The following is a 22834-nucleotide window of genomic DNA, read 5'->3' as shown; positions in this document are numbered from 1 at the left end:
CAGGTTCCGATGACCACAGATGGAAAGGCATTTTGTCCTAGGATGAATCACACCCAGAGTCTTCCCCGTACCTGATTTAGATGATTTAGATCATCTAGGTTTGGGACTTTGAGCTGACAATATTTAGATGAGAACTTGGAGTAAGATGATACTGTAATGGATTGAGACTGAGGGATTTGGGGCTAAATATGTTTGGCATGTGAGACAGACATGAATTTAGAGGGACCAAAAGGTGAACTGCAATGGGCTGAATAGTGGTCCCAAAAAAGATATGTTCAAGCTTTAACCTCTGGAACCTGTGAATGTGACCTTATTTGGGAAAATGGTCTGTTCAGACACAATTAAATGAAAGATCTTGAGACAAGATCATCCTGGTTTAAGGTGGGACCTAAATCCAATGATGTCCTTATAAGAGAAGGCAGAAAGAGATTTGAGACACTCAGACACAAAAGAGGAAGACCACGTGAAGGCAGAGATTAGAGTTAGGCAGCCCCAAACATAAGAACACCTGGGGTCACCAAAAGCTGGGAGAGGCAAGAAAGGATCTGTCCCTGGAACCTTTGCAAGGAGCATGGCCCACACAACAATGTGACTGAGGACTTGTAGTCTCTACAACTGTGAAAGAGTAAGTTTCTCTTGTGCTAATCTGTGATGGCAGCCCCAGGAAACGAACAGAATAACAGAAATGATTGAAAACAAATGCTCAAATACTTGTAAACAAATGTTCATAGCAGCACTGTTCACAATAGCCAAATGGTGGAAACAACCTAATTGTAGAACAATGAATGGATCAATAAAATATGGTTTATATGTACAATATTGTTCAGCTATAAAAAGTAATGAAGTACTAATACGTTCTACATGTGGGTGAACTTCCAAAACATTATGTTAAGTGAAAGAAGACAAATACAAATAGTTACATACAGTATTATTCCATTTATATGAAATATCCAGAATAGATAAAAGCTTACACAAAGAAAGAAAATTGCTGGTGGTCAGAAAATGCAGGGAGGGAGGAATGGGGAGTGGCTACTTAATGGGTACAAGGTTTTCCTTTGGGGTGATGAAAATGTTTGGAACTTGATAAATGTGGCAGTTACACAATACTGGGAATGTGCTATGAATACATAGCAAATGTGCCACTGAATTGTACACTTTAAAATAGTTAATTTTATGTTATATGAACTTCATCTCAGTAAGAAAAAAGTTCTTTAAAAAGTACAAAAATCAGGGGCACCTGGGTGGCTCAGTTAGTTGAGCATCTGACTTCAGCTCAGGTCATGATCTCACTGATCTCACAGCTCGTGAGTTTGAGCCCCACATCGGGCTCTGTGCTGACAGCTCAGAGCCTGGAGCCTGCTTCAGATTCTGTGTCTCCCTCTCTCTCTCCCTCTAACCTACTTGCATTCTGTCTCTGTCTCTCTCAAAAATAAATAAACGTTAAAAAAAATTTTTTTAAGTACAAAAATCATACTCCAAGAACTTCAAAACATTGTTGAAATAATTAAAGACTATGTAAATAAGTGGGAAAACACCCTACATTTATGGACCAGAAGATAATATTGTTAAAATGGTAACACTTCTTGAAGTGATCTACGGATTCAACGCAATCCCTACCAGAATCCCAGCTGACTTCTTTGTAGAAATTGACAAGCTGATTCTAAAATTCATATGGAAATTCAAGGGACTTGGAAAAGCAAAAACATTTTTAAAAAGAAAAACAAGGTAGGGGGCACCAGCGTGGCTCAGTTGGCTAAGTGTCCGACTCTTTGATTTCAGCTCTGGTCATTATCTCATGGTTCGTGGGTTTGAGCACCACATCGGGCTCTGTGCTGGCAGCGTGGAGCCTGCTTGGGATTCTCTCTCTTTCTCCCTACCTCTCCCTCTCTCTGCCCCTTCCCTGCCCGCATGTGCATGCTCTCTCTCTCTCTCAAAATAATAAATGAACTTAAAAAAAAAAAAAAAAAAAGAAAACAAGGTAGGAAGACACACTTCCCAATTTCAAAACTTACTACAAAATGGTCATCAAGACAGTATGGCAGTACAGAAATAAAACCACATGTACATGGTCAACTGATTTTTCACAAGAGTGCCAAAATCATTCAATGGGGAGAAGAATAGTCTTCCCAACAAATAGTGCTGGGACAACTGGATAGTCTCATGCAAAAGAATAAAGTTGGAACCCTACCTCATACCATATATAAAAATTATCTCAAAATGGACCAATGATCAAAATAGAACAGTTTAAAATATAAAACCACTGCGGGGGGCGCCTGGGTGGCTCAGTCGGTTAAGCAGCCGACTTCGGCTCAGGTCATGATCTCGCGGTCCGTGAGTTCGAGCCCTGCATCAAGCTCTGTGCTGACAGCTCGGAGCCTGGAGCCTGTTTCAGATTCTGTGTCTCCCTCTCTCTCTGACCCTTCCCTGTTCATGCTCTGTCTCTCTGTCTCAAAAATAAACATTTAAAAAAAATTTAAAATAAAATAAAATAAAATATAAAAACACTGGGAAAAAACATAGGGGTAAATCTTCATAATCTTGGATTTGGCAATAGGATTTTAGATATGATACTCAAAGCACAGCAATTAAAGGAAAAAATAAATGATGTGAACCTCATCAAAAATTTAAAATTCCATGCTTAAAAAAACATCATCAGGAAAGTGAAAATCTCCAGGATGGGAGAAAATATTTACAAACATATGTGTATATATATGTGGTAAGAGACTTGTATCTACAAGATATAAAAAACTCTTACAACTCAATAATAAAGTGACAAATAACCAAATGTAAAAATAGGCAAACGATCTGAATGCACATTTCTCCAAAGAATATCTACAAATGTTCATTAAGCTCATGAAAAGATGTTTAACATCACTAGTCAACGGGGAAATACAAACCAAAAGCACAATGAGATACCACTTTGCACCCACTAGGACAGCTGCAATCAAAAACAGATAGTGACAAGTGTTGTTGAAGATGGGGTGAAATTGGGGATCTCATTTGTTGCTAGTGGGAAAGTAGAATGGTGCAGGCTTTGTAAACCAGTCTGGCAATTCCTCAAAAGGTTAAACATAGAGTTAACATATAACCCAACAATTCCTTTCCAAAATATATACTTAAGAGAAATGAAAATCTATGTCCACATAAAATCTTATAAAAGAATGTTTAGAGTAGCCCCAAAGTGGGAAAAACCCAAATGGCCATCAGCTGATACATGGATAAACGAATATGATATAAATAAAATAGTCAGTCCTAAATGGAAAATTGTTCAGCCATAAAAAGGATGGAGTACGGATACATGTGACAACATGGGTGAATCTTGAGTACATTATGCAAGCAAAAGGAGCCAGTCACAAAAGACTACATATCGTATGATACCTGTTCTGGATATATGTACTGTCTAGGGTGCCTAGGGCTGGGACAATGAGAAGAATGGGGAGGGATGGTTCATGGGTACTGTATTTCATTCTGGAATGATGAAAATGTTTTAAAATTGATTATGGTGATAGTAGACAACTCTGAAAAGACACTAAAAACCATTGAATTTCTCTTTTTAAATGGAAGAGTTGTATGGTATGTGAATCATATCTCAACAAAGCTATTTCAAAAAATAAGAGGCAGGAGAGAGAGAGAGAGAGACAGAGAGAGAGAGACCTTGATCTATGCTTAAAGCCTAGCCATTCACACTGTAACCCCCATGTGTTATTTTATTTGGTTCATCCAGCAACCCTGTAGTGGAGGAATTACTTCCATTTTAAAGATACTATGATTGTGTGTGATCTGGTGTCAAATCAAACCTTATCTCCAAAAGGAAAAAAGGAAGCCAGTTTAGAGACCTAGAGAGTGCAAGGTACTATGTCAGGCTCTTCACACACATCATCTCATTTAATCCTGAAGCACCCTATGAAGAAGGTATTATTGGCCCATTTTACAGGTAAAGAAATCCAGGTTCAGAGAAGTATCATAAGCCTTATGTCCTAAGCCACACAGCAATGATGTAATAAAGCAAGATTTGCACCCAGTTCTGTTGGATTCCATTGCTGGTGCCCTTTCCCTTATGCCACCCTGGTTCCCAGAATCTGAGGCCTGTGCCCCTGACACTGACTCCCTCTCTCCCTAGCCCCATGTTGCTTCCCCCGTTCCCAGGCCCATGTTGCTTCCTGTCCACTTGTCTCGCCAGCCAGCCTATCTCCACCTGCACTGTACACAGAGAACAAAGAACTAGTCTTGGTACCACAGCCAGCTGGCCTGATTCCCCAGGAGAAGGAATTCCAGTGCCAGAGAAGTGAGTGTCCAAGGAAGCCCCCAGAGGACTCAGAGGAAGAGGGGGAAAACCCCTCCCCACTGCAAATGGGCCAGCCCAGAGACATCTGCCCAGCCTGCCAGGGGAGCCCCTGAGTGGGGCAGGAAGGGCACAGTCTTCCATGGGAGCTCCTGGCCAGAATCCCCACCTTGGACAAACTCACAGTGGAGCAGAAAGCTCATGGTGGGATAGCAGTGAAACTAAACATTCTCTAGTGGAGGCAGTTGGGAGCTTTGACTAGGCTGGGAGCCCAGACACTGGCCTTCCAAACCAGCCCAGACACTTAGCCCCAGTCCTCACCCATTCCTGGGAGGTTGGGGATGGCTCACCTGGCTCCCACAGCCCCTTCTCCCAACTAGTACCCAGGTGCTGGGGTCTGAGCTGGGAGAAGGGGATTTCCCTAGGAGGAGAGCTGGGCCAGGAGGAAGGAAGGGCCAGGAGGCAGAAGATGAGGCCGGGGATGGGGCCGAGTCACCACAGTCTTTTCACCATGAGGGCCGGGCTTCTCTGCTTGGCTCAGCCCTAGGGGCAGGCCGGTGGGACGAGGCCAGCAACTGCTGGGGTGGAGCTGGCTCCTCATAAAGAGAGAGAGAGAGCTGCCCCGGGCTCAGCATGAGCTGTAAGGCCAAGGCCAAGGCCAAGATGAGGGGTAAGTGGGGCCCCTCCTCTGAGACAGAGGCACCTGAGGGAGAAAGTATTGGACTTTGAAACAGGGAAAGAAGATGGAGGGATGGGGTTGAGATGGGTCAGAGAGGGAGTCTGAGCATGGGGCCATGCAATAGGAAAAGACATGGGAACTGAGATGGGTCAAGGCTACGTGGGGGGCTATGCATAGGCCCAGGTGTTGAAAGTGAGTCAAGAGAATGGGTCCAGGTCCAGGTAATGAGTTTAGGGGTTGGGTCCATTCAGAGGGAAGGACATGGGGACTGAGTCAGGAATGCTGGTAGCTCAGAGAGATGGGAGAGTTTGTCAGGGGTGAGAATGGATTCGGGGGGTTGAGGTAGGCTTGGAGGGTGGGGAGAGGGGGTGAGGCTTGGGGTTCTCTGCCATGGTGGCTGGTTACTCCCTCTTCTTTTCGGAGAAGTCACCCCTGCAGAAGTCACCCCTGCGTGTAGTCTCTACAGGGGTTGGCACCTGAAGATCCCTTGCCTTCTATGCATCTCAGGTATCCACATGTACAAAGACTGGACTAAGGGCATTCTCACCCACCCAAAAATCCTAGAGCTAGTGCAGGGGGGCACATTGCATCACCACTCCTGGACGGTCCCCTTCAGAGCAGGTAACACCAAGGAAACCACACAGTCTCTCATTGGAGACTCCCTCCTGGGTGAATTTCTCTGTGCATCAGAGCAGTCAATTTGGGGGATGAAAACCACCACGTCACTCTGGACTTATTGTGTGTTACATATTAACTATAGTTTCCAATCTTGGCTGCACATGAGAAAACCTGGAGGGATTTGAAAAACTACTGTCAGGCTGGAGAGGAACAGTAGGACTGCCAAGGTCCACGGGGCACTGGTAATATCGCTGAGAAACTGGTCACAGTTAACCCGAAGAGAACCATGCTCACACACTCCCACTTTCACACATACCCATCCTCTCACAAAAGCACACATTCCCAAAGAACACAGATACCCTCCGGCTCTGCCACCCAGCCTCACGCTCAGACGCACTCACAGCATCACACACAAGAATGCCGGCACCCATTTCCCTCACAAACTCAAGCACATGCATGTATGCCTTCCTCACTCTTCAGACCCAGGCCACACCCACCCACTTCGCTCTCCCATACAGATTCATCCACACATTTGCTCAGGTGCCCACACTGTCCCACAGACACACCCCCTCCCATGAAATCACAGACAACGCACAGTCATACAGGGCAATGATCACAAACTTACAATCACTGCAACTTCCATCACAGACAAGCTCACACATGCACCCACCATCAGAAGCAGGCATATTCACATCCATAGATGGCTCTGCACACACTCATGGGTTTCCAATCATATGCATACATGTGAACACATGCATTTGTATTTACAACCACACAGCTGACACCAGCACGGTTCGCACATACGTCCACACCCCACACAACACAATCGCCCCACACAGACACAATCACAAATATGCATGTTTACAACCACACATCTGACAGGTGCTGCCTGACCTCACCACCTGCATGCGTTCACACAGCCAAGCTCATCCTGGGTAGGGCAGGGTGCAGAGCCCGGGCCCCAGACAGGCAGTCCCCAATTCCCCTCTCTACCACAGGAATCCTAATCCTGGGGCTGCTGTTGGCTACTCCCAGCTGCCTTGGCTACTTTGAGGACCTGGTCAAGTGCTTCCAGGACCCCGAGTATGAGTCCATCCTTGTCACAGCGCAGAAGGGGCTCCACGTCTCCCCGCTGCCCAAGCGTGTGGTAGTAGTGGGAGCTGGCATGTCAGGCCTGGCAGCTGCCAAGGCCCTACAAGATGCTGGCCACCAGGTGAGCAGGTCTTGAAGGGGCTTCAATCCTTTGCCTGGGGTCTGAGGAGGGGAATCAGTTTGCTTCCTTGGGTGGAAAAGGAAAAAGGGAGAAGCTACAGTCAGCTCTTAGATGGCTGCTTATAATGCACTGATCTCTTAGCCCTTAGTTATGGTTCCTCAAAACCCCAGGCTCCCTTGAGACTTGACCCTAGTTACACCTGCATTCTCACAGAAGCAAAAGCGGAGAAGGGTTATGCTAACAAGAACAGGCCAAGAGGCACTTGGTCCCCCGCCACCACGGAGCACTTCTGCCCCACTTACATTACTCAGAACCCTCCCGGAAGAACTTCCTCCACCACCACCCCCAACCACCGTGTGGTTATCCTGCACATGCAGGGACCTACTGCTAGGAATTCCAGACTAGAGCCTGTGGCAGGATGGGGATGGGTGTACAGGGTGGGAGAAGGGAAAGCATGACTCCGGCAACAACTTCTCTGGACTCCAGGTAACCATCCTGGAAGCCAGCCACCACATCGGGGGTCGAGTTGTCACATACAGGAATGAGGAGGAGGGCTGGTACTATGAATTGGGGCCCATGAGAATCCCAAAGTCCCACAGGTAAGTGCCAAGGAAGGGATGGGTGAAGGGCAAGCAAGAGGAATTAGGTAGGGGTTGGGTAGGGGGGCTGCTGCCATAGGGTCAGAGCCTCTCACATCAACTGTCTCATGTGGAGTCAAGACTAACATTGGTCTCCCACTTGACATGGAAGGCCGAGGCCCAGAGACCAGGGTCACACAGAAAATGGTAGGTCCCAAACTAATAATAATAGTTAGCATTAATTCATCAAATTGTGTACTTTGAATATGGGTAGCTTCGTATGTGTCAATTATACCCCATTAAGCTACAAACTAATAATATTTAATAATCATATTAGCTGCCATTTCTTGAGCACCTCTATGTACCAGGCACCACGCTGGTTACAAATCAAGAAACGGGGCTCAGAGGTATTAAGTGACACACCCAAGATTCTCCTAGGAGAAAGTAACAGAGCTCCTCCTCAAAATCAAGGAGGCAACAGGCCCAAAAACATATGCTCGACCCCTAAACTGTAACTGGCTCCTGGGGCAGAACCCAGCCCCTGGTTCTGTGGCTTCTAAAGACAAAAGAGATCCCTCACCTGGTGTCGACATACCTCCAAAAATATGACTTCTTTTTTGCCTTATGTGTAAACTGAACCCAAGACTTCCCTCCAAACACCACCAAAACAAAAACAAAATGAACCAGCCTAAACTAGGAGTCTTTAGATTTGGCCTCAACTTACTTAGAAATGGAAGGTGAGATTTCAAATACTGTCTGAAACAAGAGGCCTTTGCCTCTCCTTAAGTCTTGTACTCTGGGATTTCTTAAAGAGCCTTTATTGGGTGATGGGTGAACTCCCTCCTCATGATCTTCCTTGTGGGGGAAGAAAAAACAGAAGAAAAAGAGTTAATACCACAGCAAGAGGAAGCAGGGTTAGAGTTGAAGAAACAGTCAGACCTCTCTGGGCACATGAAGAAACTGGTTTTCCTGGAAATGGCTTCTATAGTGAGGCCAGCAGGAAGGAGGTCCTGGGATGGGTGCCATGTTATACCTGTATCTGCTCCAGGCTAGTTCATACCTACATCAAGAAGCTTGGCCTGAAGATGAACAAGTTCATAGAATATGATGGTAACACCTGGTACCTCATCAACGGACAACGTTATCGCACCAGGGAGGTCAAGGACAACCCAGAGCTCCTAGGCTACTCCACGAAACCAATGGAGAAGGGCAAGGGTGCTACTAATCTCTTCAACCAGTCCATCACCAAGGTGCCTCCTGCCTCACCCCTCCCAGGGTTGGGAAAAAAACAAGTTCTGGCCCAAGATCACCTGGAAAGTTGTGGATGGACCCAGCTAGCCTGGTTCCTATATGGCACTCTTGTGATTGGTCCCTCCTCTAATATCCCCTAAGAATGCTGCCACCCCAACCCTAATGCCCAGACCCATCTACTCTCCTGTACTTGGTGATCCAACGGCCCACTGCTTGATGATGACAGTGGAAGGAAAGGGAATCACCAAATAATCCAATACTCAGTAATGAATCAATTCTCTTGGATTGCAGTGAATGTCTTCCCCTTAAATATTAGTCTCCAAAGGTCTTTAAATGAAGGGGAGATTTGGGAGGAAAGAGGAGCATTTAGGAGCTCTTGGAAACACACTTCCCCTGGTCTTTCTATCCCCCACCTCCTTGCCCCCACCCTCTTCAAAGGGACACCCATAGAACCCAGGAGTCCTGCCACTGCTCTATGACTTACATCTAAACTTCTTCCCCTCCCTCCCCTTCTGCAGCTCAAACAAAATCTGAAAAATTTCAACTGCAGCCACCTGGTGTCCTTTTATGATTCCTACTCCACCAAGGTATGTGAGTCAAAGGATAGGGGTAGAGGAGGTCTGTGCTCAGCCTAGCCCACCAGGGTTGTTGTTCTCTGCTGACCAGGACTCTCTCTTCCCACTGCCAAAGACATCACCTCCCTGGAGTCCAGTCCCACCCCCTGCCTGCCCTAGGCCCCTGCTGAAGCCCGTTCCTACATGTTGGGCCCTCCATCTGGCACTCCTACCTCCCACAGGCTTACTTGCTGAAAGAAGGGGCACTGAGCCAAGGAGCGGTAAAGATGATCGGGACTGTGATGAATGAGGATTCTGGATACTACAAATCCCTCCTAGAGTCCCTGCGGACAGACTTCATCTTTTCCAAAAAGGACGAGTAAGGCCAATTGGGACTAGGGCTGGAATCTGCCCCTCCTCCAACCCCCAGAGCAGAGAAACAGAACTATGATTATTGAGTAGGTCACTATGTGCCAGACACAATTATCAGCGCTTTCCAAAAATTGTCACTTTTCATCACCTAGAAAGTCGATACTATTATTCAGAGCCATTTTACTGGAGAAGATGCTTAGGCTCAGAGGGGGTCGATGACTCATCCAAATTCACTTAAGTGGGGTGAGGGCTGGAGCCAGAATCCAAAACCATGTTTCTGGGACTCCTTCTGGGACACAGGACTGCATGGTAACTGAATCCACAGGCTATGGGTCTAGACGGGGTATGTCATCCTGGGACAGTCCCTCTTCAACAGGATTCGGTTTTCCAAAGTATAATTAAACAATCATCCCTCCCTCACAGAGACTAGTTAAGGACATGGAAGGAAGCATCCAGCACAGGCTGCAGGAAGCCAGTTTCCTTGCTTTTCAGACCAGGAGGGCTGCCGGAAACCCAGCAAGGGGGCCTGGTGCCCACACACTGACCCCTGCCCTCCGCTCACCCCTGCAGCTTTTCTGAGATCACCGGTGGCTTTGACCAGCTCCCTAGGGCCCTCAGCACCAGCCTGAAGCCTGGCACCATCCACTTGGGCTCCAAGGTAGAGGCAGTGGTGAGGGACGGGCCTGAGGTCCAGGTTTCCTACCGGGCAGGTGAGCCCAGCTCCGCGAAGCACAACCTCACTGCGGACTTCGTCATTATCTCGGCCTCAGCCAAGGCCACGCGCCTCATCACCTTTAAGCCACCGCTCTCTCCAGACAAGGTGGAAGCACTCCGCGTGGTGCATTACACCAGCGCCACCAAGGTGGTTCTGGCCTGTAAGGAGCCCTTCTGGGAGCGGGAGGGCATCCGGGGTGGGGTGTCTGTCACCGACCGGCCCTCGCGCTTCATCTACTACCCCAGCCACAGCCTCCCCAGCGGCAAGGGCGTCCTGCTGGCCTCCTACACCGTGGACGATGACTCCCTCTTCTTCATATCCATGACGCACGAGCAGGTGGAGGATGTGGTCCTGGAGGACCTGGCGGCCGTGCACCAGATACCCAAGGATGAATTGCGGCGCATGTGCCCCTCCTCTGTGCTCAAGCGCTGGTCTCTGGACCCCCTCACCATGGGCGCCTTCGCTGAGTTCACACCCTACCAGTTTACGGACTATTCACTGCAGCTCTTCCAGCCTGAGGGCCGCATCCACTTTGCAGGCGAGCATACCTCCATGCCCCATGCCTGGATAGACACTGCTATCAAGTCCGGCCTGCGGGCAGCCAGGAATATCCAGGCTGCCGTGGACAAGGAGGCCACCGCGAGGCAGAAGACCTTCACTCATACCCAGAATCATTTCTCACCCTGAAAGAAATCCCTGAGGAAATCCGGCAGAAAAGGGGCTGGGAGGTGGGAGTTGGAGGCAGAGACCCAAGAGAGAGGTCACCATTAGTCCCCCCGCCCACAAGCAAGAATCCAAAAGCACCAAAGAATCCAGTTGGCCAGTCCACAAAGAATCACCCCCTTCTCTCCCCTGCCAGGCCTTGAGGAGGGAAGCAACAGAATCAGAGTAGATGGAGGGTAAGGAGTAAATCAAGGGTGGTGAGTGCTAGAATCTGCCCTTAGCTGTGAGGAAACTGTCTCCTGCTGCATAATAATAAAAAGCGAAAGAGAAAGGTTCCAACAATGCCTTAATTTCTGTCATATACAACTAGAAGCTTCTAAAGGAACAGACAAACCCTGAACCACAGCAATATTAAACCACAGATTAGTCACACACACTTCACAATGCATACAAACCCCATCATTGTGTGCCTCCGCAGGGCGAGGAGGGAGCTTACATCCTGGCCCAACATGGAGTCTACATGGATGGAAGAGATAAGGGCTCTTCTCAGTTCTTTCTGAGCCTGTAAGAGCAGGATCTTGGCCTCCTAGAGACACCTCCTGGCCCACAGACTTTTTCACTCCACCCTTACCTCCCCATCACCAACCAGACCCTCTCCCCACCTCTGCCTGTCAGCCTATACACCCCTCTGGGAGGACACCAAGCTTGTTCTCCATACTCACTCTGCTCTTCTCTAACACCTGCCCTGTCCTTCCAGACCCAAGTAACTTATTCCCTCTCCCTGAATCCTCCCTTAACTGCCGTACCCAAAGCCTAGGGATCTTTCTCTCTCTTTTCAACCCCCACCCTTCCTCCCTAGAGTCCCAAATATTTGGACAATGGATCTTCTTATGCTATGATGTAATGACTTTGTGAGGGCATATTATCTGTCCAACTACACTGAGAGCCCCCAACAGCTGGGATTATATTGTGTATGCCTCAGTGGATTTCCCATAGACACTTAAATATATGTTATTTCCCTCACTCTCTGTAAATATTTATTTCTCATCTACCATGTGCCAGGCACTATGCTGAGTGCCAGATACAAAGAATGGACAGCAGGGGTGCCTGGGTGTCTCAGTCGGTTAAGTGTCCAATATTAGCTCAGATCATGATCTCATGGTTCATGAGTTTGAGCCCGAAATCAGGCTCTGTGCTGACAGTGCAGAGCTTGCTTGGGATTCTCTCTTTCTCTCTCTCTCTCTGTCTCTCTGACCCTTCCCCATGCATACTCACTCTCTCTCTCTCTCAAAATAAATAAATAAACTTAAAAAAAAAAAAAAAAGAATGAGCAGCATTATTCAATTGAATCAAAACCCCTACCTGCGTTCCCATACCTCCAATGATTAGGTCATTTTTTACCCCAAATTCTTGGTTATTTGGGCCCGATCAGGCAAAGGGAAGAAGTAAATAACGTGGTAGCTCTTTCCCTGGAGAACATTCCTACCAGGGTGGCCTTGGAGGACTCTGAAGACCATTGTGATGAAGTACTATAGGGAGTGTTGTGTCTAGAGATGGCATATTGCTTGGAAGGAAGGGAATAGAGAGAGGAAACACGTTTTCTTACTGCATTCTAGTCTATTGTTAAAATCCCAGCTTGCTTTATTCTGGTTTTTCATTCACCCCTATATTAGTCAGGACTTTTTCAGTTCCAAGTGCTAGAAACCAAACACTAACTAGTTTAAGGGAAAGGAAATGTTTTAGCTTACATATCTTTAAAGTCTCAGGTGAAGTACAGTTCATCCAGATCAGTTGGGCTTAGGAATTGATCATTTTTCATTAAGGTTCTCTCTCTTTCTACCTCTTGACCCTGTTTTCCTAACTTAGTTTCTGTATTGAGTTAAATAATGCCCCCCAAAATTCACATCCACCCCCCAACCTGTGAATGTGACCTTATTTGGAAATAGGGTCTTAGCAGATGTAATCAAGTCAAGATGAGGCCATACGTGGGGTGCCTGGGTAGCTCAGTGGGTTAAGCATCTGACTTTGGGTTAGGTCATGACTTCATGGTTTGTGAGTTCAAGCCCCAGGTCAGGCTCTGTGCTGACAGCTCAGAGCCTGGAGCCTGCTTCAGATTCTGTGTCTCCCTCTCTGCCCCTCCCCTGCTTGCACTATATCTCTCTCTGTCTCTCAAAAATAAATAAACATTAAAAAAAAAGATGAGGTCATACTGAATAAGGGTATACTCTAATCCAATAACTGGTGTACTCATAAGAAGAGGGAAATATGAACAGAGACCACTACAGAAGGAAGACAGCCACGTGAGGATGGAGGCAGGTTGGAGTAATGCATCTAGAAGCAAGGATTCCTAAAGATCGCCAGACACTCCTAAAAGCCAGGAGACAAGCATAGACTCTTCCTCAGAAGCCTCAGAAGGAACCAGCCCTGCTGTCACTTCTGTGAGTACTGTGAGAAAATACATTTATGCTGTTTTAAGCCATCTAACTGTGTACTAATTTGTTATGGCAGCCCAAAGAATCTAATACAGCTTCCTTCTTTCTTCTTCTTTTTTTTTTTAAAGCTTATTTACTTATTTTGAGAGAGACATAGACAGTGTGAGCAGAGGAGGGGCAGAGAGAAGGGGAGAGAGAGAATTCCAAGCAGGGTCCGTGCTGCCAGGGCAGAGCCCGATGCTGGGCTCAAACTCACGAAACTTCGAGATCAGACCTGAGCCGAATCCAAGAGTCAGATGCTTAAACCAACTGAGCCACCTAGGTGCCCCTAATTCCTTCTTTCTTCTGGCAAGGAATGCAGTCAGAGGCAACTCCAAGGTTATATCTTTATACGTTGCCATCCAAGGGAAAAGAAAGGGCTGTTCTCTCCCAGTGCATTTTTTAAAGTATAATTTATGGTCAAGTTAGCTAACATACAGTATAGACAGTGTGCTCTTGACTTCGGGAGCAGATTCCCATGATTCATCACTTACACAGAAATATCTTCACACTACCCATCCACCTGCTGGATGAGGGGCCCACTCCTCAGCATAGGAAGTAGGTCTTGTGACCAGCAGCCCCAGCCACCAGTGGAAGGGGACAAGGGGCTATCTCTTTTTTTTTTTTTTTAAGAAAGTGGTTTTTTTTCTCAAATGTTTATTTATTTTGAGAGAGAATTCAAGCAGGGGAGGAGCAGAGAGAGAGAGACAGAGACAGCGGATCTGAAGTGGGCTCTGTGTTGAGAGCAAGGAGCCAGATGCAGGGCTTGAAACCATGAACCGTGAGGCCATGACCTGAGCTGAAGTCCGTCACTTAACCCATTGAGCTACCCAGGCACCCCAAAAGGACCATCTCTTAAGAAGAGTATTTGGGGCAGATAAAAATGACAGATGTACACTACGAACAGCAACTCCTCCAGACCCCAGGGTTGGTCTAAGGGTACTGCTGAGCCACGTCAGAGCTGGCTTCAATCAGCTACCTTAGGGCTTCCCAGGGTGAGATGGTTCACCAGAAACAGCCACAAAACACGTGAGGAGCCAGAAGCAGAGTAAACTAGTTAGTCCCTAGCACTTGGCTCTGTCAAAGGAGAAGTCACTTTCCAAACCCTCTGGGGACCGTTTGTATTTGTTAACTCCCTTAATCTCTTGACAAAGGTCACGCCTTCCTTGAGACTCTCAGAGGAGGGGAGGAATCCGGACCCAATGAAGTGTAGACAGAAAAGAGCAGAAGGCAGGACCTAGGGCTAGCAAGGGCCCTGGGGAAGAGCTCATCATGAATCCCCTTGGTGGAAGACCAGGATCCTGAAGATAGTCAAGAAGGAGCACAGGCAAAAGTGGGGCAGCAGATACACCAGAAATAACAGCCTCTGCCCATGAGATATAAAAATTGCCTGGAGTCTATGGTATAAGCCCTGACAGTTTTATTTTTCTTTTTTGTAACGCAAGTGCCTAATGCTTTGATTGCTGAGACATCCACTTCAGAGAGGACTATCTCAAACAAACACATTGCCAACCACACTAGATAAAGAGCCAGACTACCTCCTTTTTTTTTAGAGATCTTGGCTGAGCTTGATAACTAACCATTGTAGCCACTTGTCTGTTATCTCCCTGAGCTTTAAAATTCCTGCTCTTGTGTTTTAAATTCACCATGGGGCACCGGGGTGACTCAGTCGGTTGAGCGTCCAACTTCAGCTCAGGTCATGATCTCAAGGTTCATGGGTTCAAGCCCCTCATGGGGCTCTGTGCTGATGGCTTGGAGCCTGGAGCCTGCTTTGGATTCTGTGTCTCCCTCTCTCTCTCTCTCTACCCCTTCACCGCTTGTGCTCTCTCTCTCTCTCTCTCCAAAATAAATAAATAAACATTAAAAAAAAATAAATTCACCAACAAAGAGTGTGCCTATGAAACCTTTGGTCCCCACCCTCGACCCCAATAAAAGCAGAACCCCAGGCGCATGTGTGCTGTGTTATTTCCAGGTCTTGTAAGTAATAAATCTATATTTTGTCAAAGTTTCCTGATGGTGGTTGCTGAAATGTGTCTTATAATCATAAGAACCACAAGGGTTGGTCCAGTCACAGCATTGGTTTGGAAAGAGGAGATGTCTGTGGGAAGCTCACAGGTGCCAGGTAAGTGCCCCTTAGCATCTCTAGTCAATATTGATAGGTTGAGACTGGCACAGAGCAGAGGTGAATGACTCCCAGCATTTGGATGGAAGTATAAGGCAGAAAATGAAAAGGTTCAGAGATACCAGAGGACTGTCATTGGGGACACACAGCTTCTACATGGAGTTCTTGATTACAAACAACAGAAATCAAGTCTGAGTGACTTAAGTTGGAGAGGAACTCGAAGAGAAGTGTCAAGAAGCTCACAAAATTGATAAGAAGGCTAGGGCACCTGGGTGGCTCAGTGGGTCAAGTGTCCAACTCTTGACTTCGGCTCAGGTCATGATCTCATGGTTCACGGGTTTAAGCCCCTAGTCAGGCTCTGTGCTGACAGAGCAGAGTCTGCTTGGGATTCTCTGTCTCTCTCTCTCTGCTCCTCCCCTGCTCACATGCACATGCATGCTCTCTTTCTCTCTCAAAATAAATAAACATTTTTAAAAATTAACAGGAAGGGAAGTGGGCAGATGCCAAAGGAGACTGGGTGGCCTGAGCCACAGCCAAGCTCCTGCCATGGGAGCAGTCTGATAGCTAGCTCTGTGGCCACTGAACACTGGGTGTGGCTGCTGGGACTGTCGTGACCAGCCACAGGAGGGTGGCTGCCAAAACTCAACTGCCCCCTGCTTCTTTGTGTCATTTCCCCCGGATTCAAATTTCCAGAAGGAAGCATCCAATTGGGTGAGTCTAGGTCAGTGCCCACTCCCTGGCTGGGTGTCAGGGAAAGCAAATAACCAACAACATTCTGGCTTCTGAGGTGGGAGTTGAGGCACTGCCTTCCAACAAACTTCATTATGCTGGGTTCCCCAAGCATAGGAAGCAGGTGTTGATGCTGGCAGCCATAAGGCTGAAGTCAAGATGAGGTTCAAAGGGATGATGGAGCACAGACCACTTCTGTCTACTACATTAGCCATTGAACCCTCTAAGCCTTGGCTGGACACTACATCATGGGTGAAGGAATTAGAGATTATGCATAACAGGCACCTAGAGATTTTATGTACAGAATGCATGCAGTAGGTCCTTGCATCCTAATGCTCTGAGAGAGAAGTTATTGCCAGTTTAAAGATGAGGACACCAAGGTTCAGCAGGGCTGAGGGATTTGCTGAAAGTTTGACAGTGGCTGGTGTGGGGAGCATTTGCAGCCAGGGCTGCCTGACTCTGAAGTCTAGCTCCTTCCACAGCACAATGCCGCTGGTCTAACTGGAGAGAGGAATGACTAGCTGAAGGAGATGGAGCAAAATCCACACCAACAGATGCCGAGGCAGGCAAAGGAGCAGGAGCTCCACAAAGGCCGAGATGAGCGTGGGAAGAACGATCCCCCTCTCTGAGTGACATGTTGTCCCTAGAATGTTACACTCCCTTATCTTCTTTCCTACATGCTTTCTTGAAAAGGGAAAAAAGAGTGATGCTACAGCTCATAAAACCAACAGCCTCTCTACAGGTCTCTGCTACAAATTCCGGTAAAGAGTCTTTTTCATCTTATTTATCAAAATCTGAGAACACTCACAGAAGTGGGAGCACATGTAACAGTATGTGTAACAAGTCTTAACAGAAAGAGCAGTTGAGAACGACTCCAATAACTATTAAGAGGTAAAAGCATGCCCCCCGCCTTCCCAAAAGACACCACCCTTTGGAGGATTAACTTTGGATACTTTCAGGCTGAAGCTCACTTGGGAGCATGGGGCATCTTGAACAAACCCTCCTCACTTGGAGTCCCCGGGCACAACATCTTCTCTTCCTGCCCCCAGGCATCTTCTTAGAATCTGGTGAGGACATCAAGGGTCAGATGCCAGAGCTCCAGATGAAGAAGAAGGGCTGGAACTTGGAGCTGGGCCCTTGTGTGCCAAGAACCCACTAATTGGCCCCAAGAAAAAAGGGTGAAGCAGAAGGGGTGGAGGAAGAAGAGAAAGTGGACCCTGCCAGGAGCTACAGCTCAGCCCCTCTACATCCTCCTTTTCCAAGCCATTCTGTATTCATCACTGTTAGTCTTCCTGCTTGACAGACAAGGAATTTAGGCCCCAAGAGTGAGACTGACCCAGCACACAGGCGGAAGAGCTCAGGCTAGCTGATAATAAGAAGAGCTTCCATTACTCAGTCTCCCTTTGCAGGTGTAGAGCTAGAACCATACGTTCATTTTTTAACCAAATCCCCACACACAAAAAACTCTATGAAGTAGACGCTACCATCATCTCCATCTACAAATGAAGGAATTAAGAACTAGAAAAGTTGTCTTGTTCTAAATTACATAGACAGACGTGTCTGCTTGGTGCCCTGCATGTCTACACAAATTTAACTTTTTAGTGTAACATGTAAATTAAATGGCCAGTACAAGCCAGAGTCAGACCTAGTGTTGTCTTTAAAACCACTTAACTCAAAAGAACCAGAATTCTGCTTCTTCTTCTTTTGAGCCTCTGGCTGTCTGAAGGGTTTCTATTCAACACAAGGGGTATGGCCCCTGCCCATCTCTCCAAGGCTAGAGAAGAAGGAATCAAGCTCTCCGGTGATACTGCAAGGAGGTGCAAATTGACTTCAGGAAGCACTCTCAGCTGTGTAACTAGGAAGGTTGGGAAATTGCTTTCATTGGAAATGGTCCCATGTTGGCACCCTGTGGGCACGGAAGTGGAGACGTGAGAGTGAGCCACTGCCCCCAAGGCTGTTCTGCACCCAGCAAGCAGCTGGGACTGAAGCTTTTCAGGCTCAACCAGTGCAATGGAAATGCTGGCTCCCCAATGGGTGGTGGCACCAGACTAGGACTTCTAGACCAAACCTGGCTTCCTGAGATACCCAGTAGAGGAGGACAATTCAACAGGAGAGCTCTGACCTAATAGCCCACCAACACCAGCATGCCACACTCCACCCCAAGAGGAAGGCAGGGAGTGTTTATGGATTGCAAGTGTCCTTAAAGAACATGGAGCCCAGACCCCATTTTAAAAATAAGGAAACTGATGGGGTGCCTGGGTGGTTCAGTCAATTAAGCATCTGACTCTTGGTTTCAGCTCAGGTCATGATCTCACAGATCATGAGTTCAAGCCCCACTATTAGTGCAGAGCCTGCTTGGGATTCTCTGTCTCCCTTTCTCTGCCCCTCTCCCACTTGCTCTCTAACTCACTCTCTCTCTCTCTCTCAATAAATAAATGAATGAATGAATGAATGAATGAATAAATAAATAAATAAATAAATAAATAAATAAATAGAAACTGAAAAGCCCAGAGGAATTGAAACCGTGACCAAAGAAAAGAGAATATAAAAAATTTGCTAGTCTGATTTTTTTTAATGTGTATTTATTTTTGAGAAAGAGAGAGCACATGCAATCGGGGAGGAGCAGAGAGAGGGAGACAGAGGATCCAAAGCAGGCTCTATACTGACAGCAGAGAACCCGACATGGGCCTCAAACTCACAAACCGTGAGATCATGACCTGAGCTGAAGTCAGACACTCATCTGACTGAGCCACCCAGGTGCCCCGCTAGTCTGATTTTAAAAATAACTAACGAGAACTTTAGAAGTGAAAACCATAAATGAAATTAGAAACACAAGTAATAGATTTAATAGGAGGTTAGACTGATTTGAAAAGATAATCAGCAAACTGAAGGGAAGAGCTAAAAGATGACAAAAGATAAAAAATATGAAAAAGAACTTAACAGCCATGTAGGATAAAGGGAGAATATCCAGTATAAAACTAATTTGGGATAGCAGGAAAGAACAGGATGGGAGAAAGGCAATATTTGGAGAAATAATAACTGAAAAATTTCCTGAATTGATGAAACACACAACACAAGAGATAAAGTAAGTGTTGAAATCCCAAGCTGGCTAAGCAAAAAGAAGTGCACTCCTGGACACGTCGTGGTCAAACTGCTGAATCCAAAAACCAAACATGTTAAAAGCAGCCAGAAAAGAAAGATCACCTACAAAGAACTGGTAAGTAAGTTGACAGCTGACTTCTCAATAGCAACAATAAGACCACAACACACTGGAGTAACGCCTGCAAAGTGCTTCGAGAAAGTGACAGTCAGCCTAGAGTTCTAGAACCAGCAAAACTATCTTTCAATAATAAGGGTGAAATAAAAATATTTCTATGCAACAAAACTGACAGGCTTTCCAATGAACAGAACCTCACTGAGGGATCTTCCGAAGGGAAGATATAAAAAGTGAAAGCCTACATGGGAAAAAGGAATAGTGAGCAAATAATATTGTAAGCATATGGTAAATCTAAACAAACACCAACAGTGTAAGACCATAATAATTGTGACCAATTCTTAATGTAAAACATTTTAAGATAGAACCAAATCCCTGGACAAAAATAACCTGTAAGTCAAGAGGAAAGTGATTTGAGAGAAAAACATATTGTGTCCCAGTAAAGGAAGTAACACTGTATAGTCCATACCGAGATAAAGGCTTAGTAGAGTTACTGAACTTCAGATTTAAAACTCTGCAGCAGATTACCCACTCATATCTATTATCCCCTTCTTCATTAGTAACAGATCCCTGTACTACTTAAATGTCAATGTGCCCAGCTAAAACCCCACTTTTCCCAGCCACTTTTGAAGATAATCATGACCAATGAAATTTAAACCACGTTTTTGGGTAAAGCATCTAGAAAAGCTCCTTAAAGGGGAATGACTCAGATGGAAAGATGGAAAGGACTCTCCCTTTGTCTCTTGCTCTGTCCCTTATTGTCTACAACTCAGATGAGATGGCGAGAGTTCCAGTAACCATTTTGCAACCATAAGATGGCATCCAACTTAAAACATTAGGAATAAAAATAATAGAATAAATGTAAGGAAAACAGAAGGAAGGATTTACTAAAGATATTGAGAATATATTAATTAGAAAATAATACAAATTAATACACACAAGAGCTTTTTAAAATAACAAATATAAGGGCACCTGGGTGGCTCAGCCATTTAAGTGTCCGACTCGTGATTTCAGCTCAGGTCATAATCTCATGGCTCATGAGATCAAGCTCCACACCAGGCTCTGCATTGACAGTGTGGAGCGTACTTGGGATTCTCTCTCTCCCTCTCTCTCTCTCTGCACCTCTTCTGCTCATACACACACACTTTCTCTCTCTCAAAATAAATAAATACATAAATACATAAATAAATAATATTTAAAAATAAAATAAAATAGCAAATATAAGTTATTAGCTAACCTATTCAATAAAAAATAGGAGGAAGCACAAATGCATAACATAAAAAATGAAAATGGGGATATCACTAGTATGGAATAACTTAAGAGAATCCTACCTAGACTATTTTTCCCGGTGATGTGAAAGTAAATATGATACTTAAATATAATAGATTATTTTCTGAGAAAATGAATATTAACAAAACTGGCCTTAGAATAGACAGGAAAGTTTAAACAGAACAATCACAATAATGAAGATAAATAAAGATGTAAGAAGGCCAACCCTCCCTCAAAGAGCACCAAACTCTGGGGCGCCTGGGTGGCTCAGTCGGTTAAGCGTCCGACTTCAGCTCACGTCACGATCTCGCGGTCCGTGAGTTCGAGCCCCGCGTCGGGCTCTGGGCTGATGGCTCAGAGCCTGGAACCTGCTTCAGATTCTGTGTCTCCCTCTCTCTCTGCCCCTCCCACGTTCATGCTCTGTCTCTCTCTGTCTCAAAAATAAATAAACGTTAAAAAAAATTAAAAAATAAATTAAAAAAATAAAATAAAGGGTGCTACCAAATGCCTCTAAAAATGCTGTAGAAAATAAAGAATTAGCAGAGTTGCCAAAAATAGGGCAATACACAAAAACTAATCATATTTCTATACCAGCAAAAAATTATAAGGTGGGATTTTTTAAGATATAATTTGCAGTTGAATTTCAAATATCTAGAAATAAATCTGACAGAAATTGTGTAAGACCCTTACACAGAAAGAGTAAGACACTATTAAGAGAAGTTTTAAAAGACCTAGAAAAAATGGAGGGATATGAAAATGTACTTAGTTTTCTGAAAATAGCATTTCTCCCAAATTAATTTGTAGTTAATGGGCTCCAAATCCAAATTCCAAAAGTATGTGCATATAAATGCATGTGCATGTAATTAATTTGACAAGCTGATGCCAAAATGTGTGTGGAATTGCATGGGGCCAGGAATAGCCAACAACACATCCTTGAAGAAAAGGAACAAAATAAGCAGACTTGCTCTGTGAGATATTATGACTTCAGCAAAAGCTACGGTAATTAAGACTCCATGGGACTGACACCAAAACAGGCAAATAGACTAACAAAATTAAGTAGAATACCTAGAAAAGTTGATTTATGACTGTAGAGAAGTGGAGAATGGATGGTCTTTGCAATAAATGCAATTGACACAAATAGATATACGTGCAGCTATAACTTGCCTCCTACTACACATCATACACAACAAATCAATTTCAGACAAAACTACAAAGCTTTTAGAAGGTAACGTAAGAGAATATCTGCATTTCACGAGGGTAAGGAAAGATTTCAAAATCACAAAATGAAAAGCATTAGCTGTTGATAAATTAGACAGCATTAAATGTAAGAACGTCTATTTACCAAAAGGTGTCCTCAGATAGGTAAAATGCAAGTCAGAGTGGAGATAATATTTGAAATACATATAACAAAGGATCTGTATTTAAAATATATAAAGAACTCATTCAAATGATTAGAGAAAGAAATCCCAGTAGAAACATCAGCAAGAGACTTGAACAGACATATCATAAAGAAACACAATTTTCCAATAAACATCCTTTCCAATAAACATGTTTTTCCAAAAACATCCTTAACCACAGTAGTCATCATGGAAATGCAAACCAAAACCATGCTCTCCAGACTAGCTACAATTTAAAAGTCTAAAAAGGGGACACCTGGGTGGCTCAGTTGGTTGAGCAACTGACTTTGGCTCAGGTCATGATCTCACAGTTCGTGAGTTCAAGCCCCATATCAGGCTCACTGCTGTCAGTGCAGAACCTCTGTCTTTGGATCCTCTGTCCCATTCCTTCTCTGCCCCTCCCTGCTCACACTCTCTCTCTGAAAAATAAATAAACATTTTTAAAAAGTAAAGAAGAGGGGCGCCTGGGTGGCTCAGTTGGTTAGGCATCGACTTCGGCTCAGGTCACGATCTCACAGCTCGTAAGTTCGAGCTCCGCGTCAGGCTCTGTGCTGACAGCTCAGAGCCTGGAGCCTGCTTCGGATTCTGTGTCTCCCTCTCACTCTGCCCCTGCCCCGCTCACACTTGGTCTCTCTCAAAAATAAAAAAAATTTAAAAATGTTTAAAAATAAATAAATAAACAGAAAGTAAAGAAGTATGTTTAAAAA

The 22834-nt window shown here is 45.4% G+C and overlaps 1 protein-coding gene across 1 annotated transcript; it reads left to right on the top strand.

Moving 5' to 3' along the window:
- The first annotated feature begins 4915 nt into the window (after window positions 1-4915).
- LOC122225863 (L-amino-acid oxidase-like) lies at window positions 4916-11143 on the top strand. The gene is made up of 7 exons (XM_042948587.1): window positions 4916-4952; window positions 6578-6792; window positions 7279-7391; window positions 8419-8620; window positions 9140-9208; window positions 9418-9554; window positions 10118-11143. The coding sequence occupies exons 1-7, from the start codon at window positions 4916-4918 to the stop codon at window positions 10947-10949; spliced, it is 1605 nt and encodes a 534-aa protein (XP_042804521.1). The 3' UTR covers window positions 10950-11143.
- The last annotated feature ends 11691 nt before the right edge of the window (window positions 11144-22834 follow it).

Source organism: Panthera leo, chromosome C1 (assembly GCF_018350215.1).
Source record: "Panthera leo isolate Ple1 chromosome C1, P.leo_Ple1_pat1.1, whole genome shotgun sequence".
NCBI classification, from domain to species: Eukaryota; Metazoa; Chordata; class Mammalia; order Carnivora; family Felidae; genus Panthera; species Panthera leo.
This window is presented reverse-complemented; position numbering and strand designations above follow the sequence as displayed.

Excerpts from the sequence above, each read along its gene's own strand:
- LOC122225863 (XM_042948587.1), top strand. The coding sequence starts at position 4,916 with ATGAGCTGTAAGGCCAAGGCCAAGGCCAAGATGAGGG. Across the intron at positions 4,953-6,577 it reads GGCCAAGGCCAAGATGAGGG|GAATCCTAATCCTGGGGCTG; the intron begins GTAAGTGGGGCC and ends TCTCTACCACAG. Across the intron at positions 7,392-8,418 it reads AGAATCCCAAAGTCCCACAG|GCTAGTTCATACCTACATCA; the intron begins GTAAGTGCCAAG and ends TATCTGCTCCAG.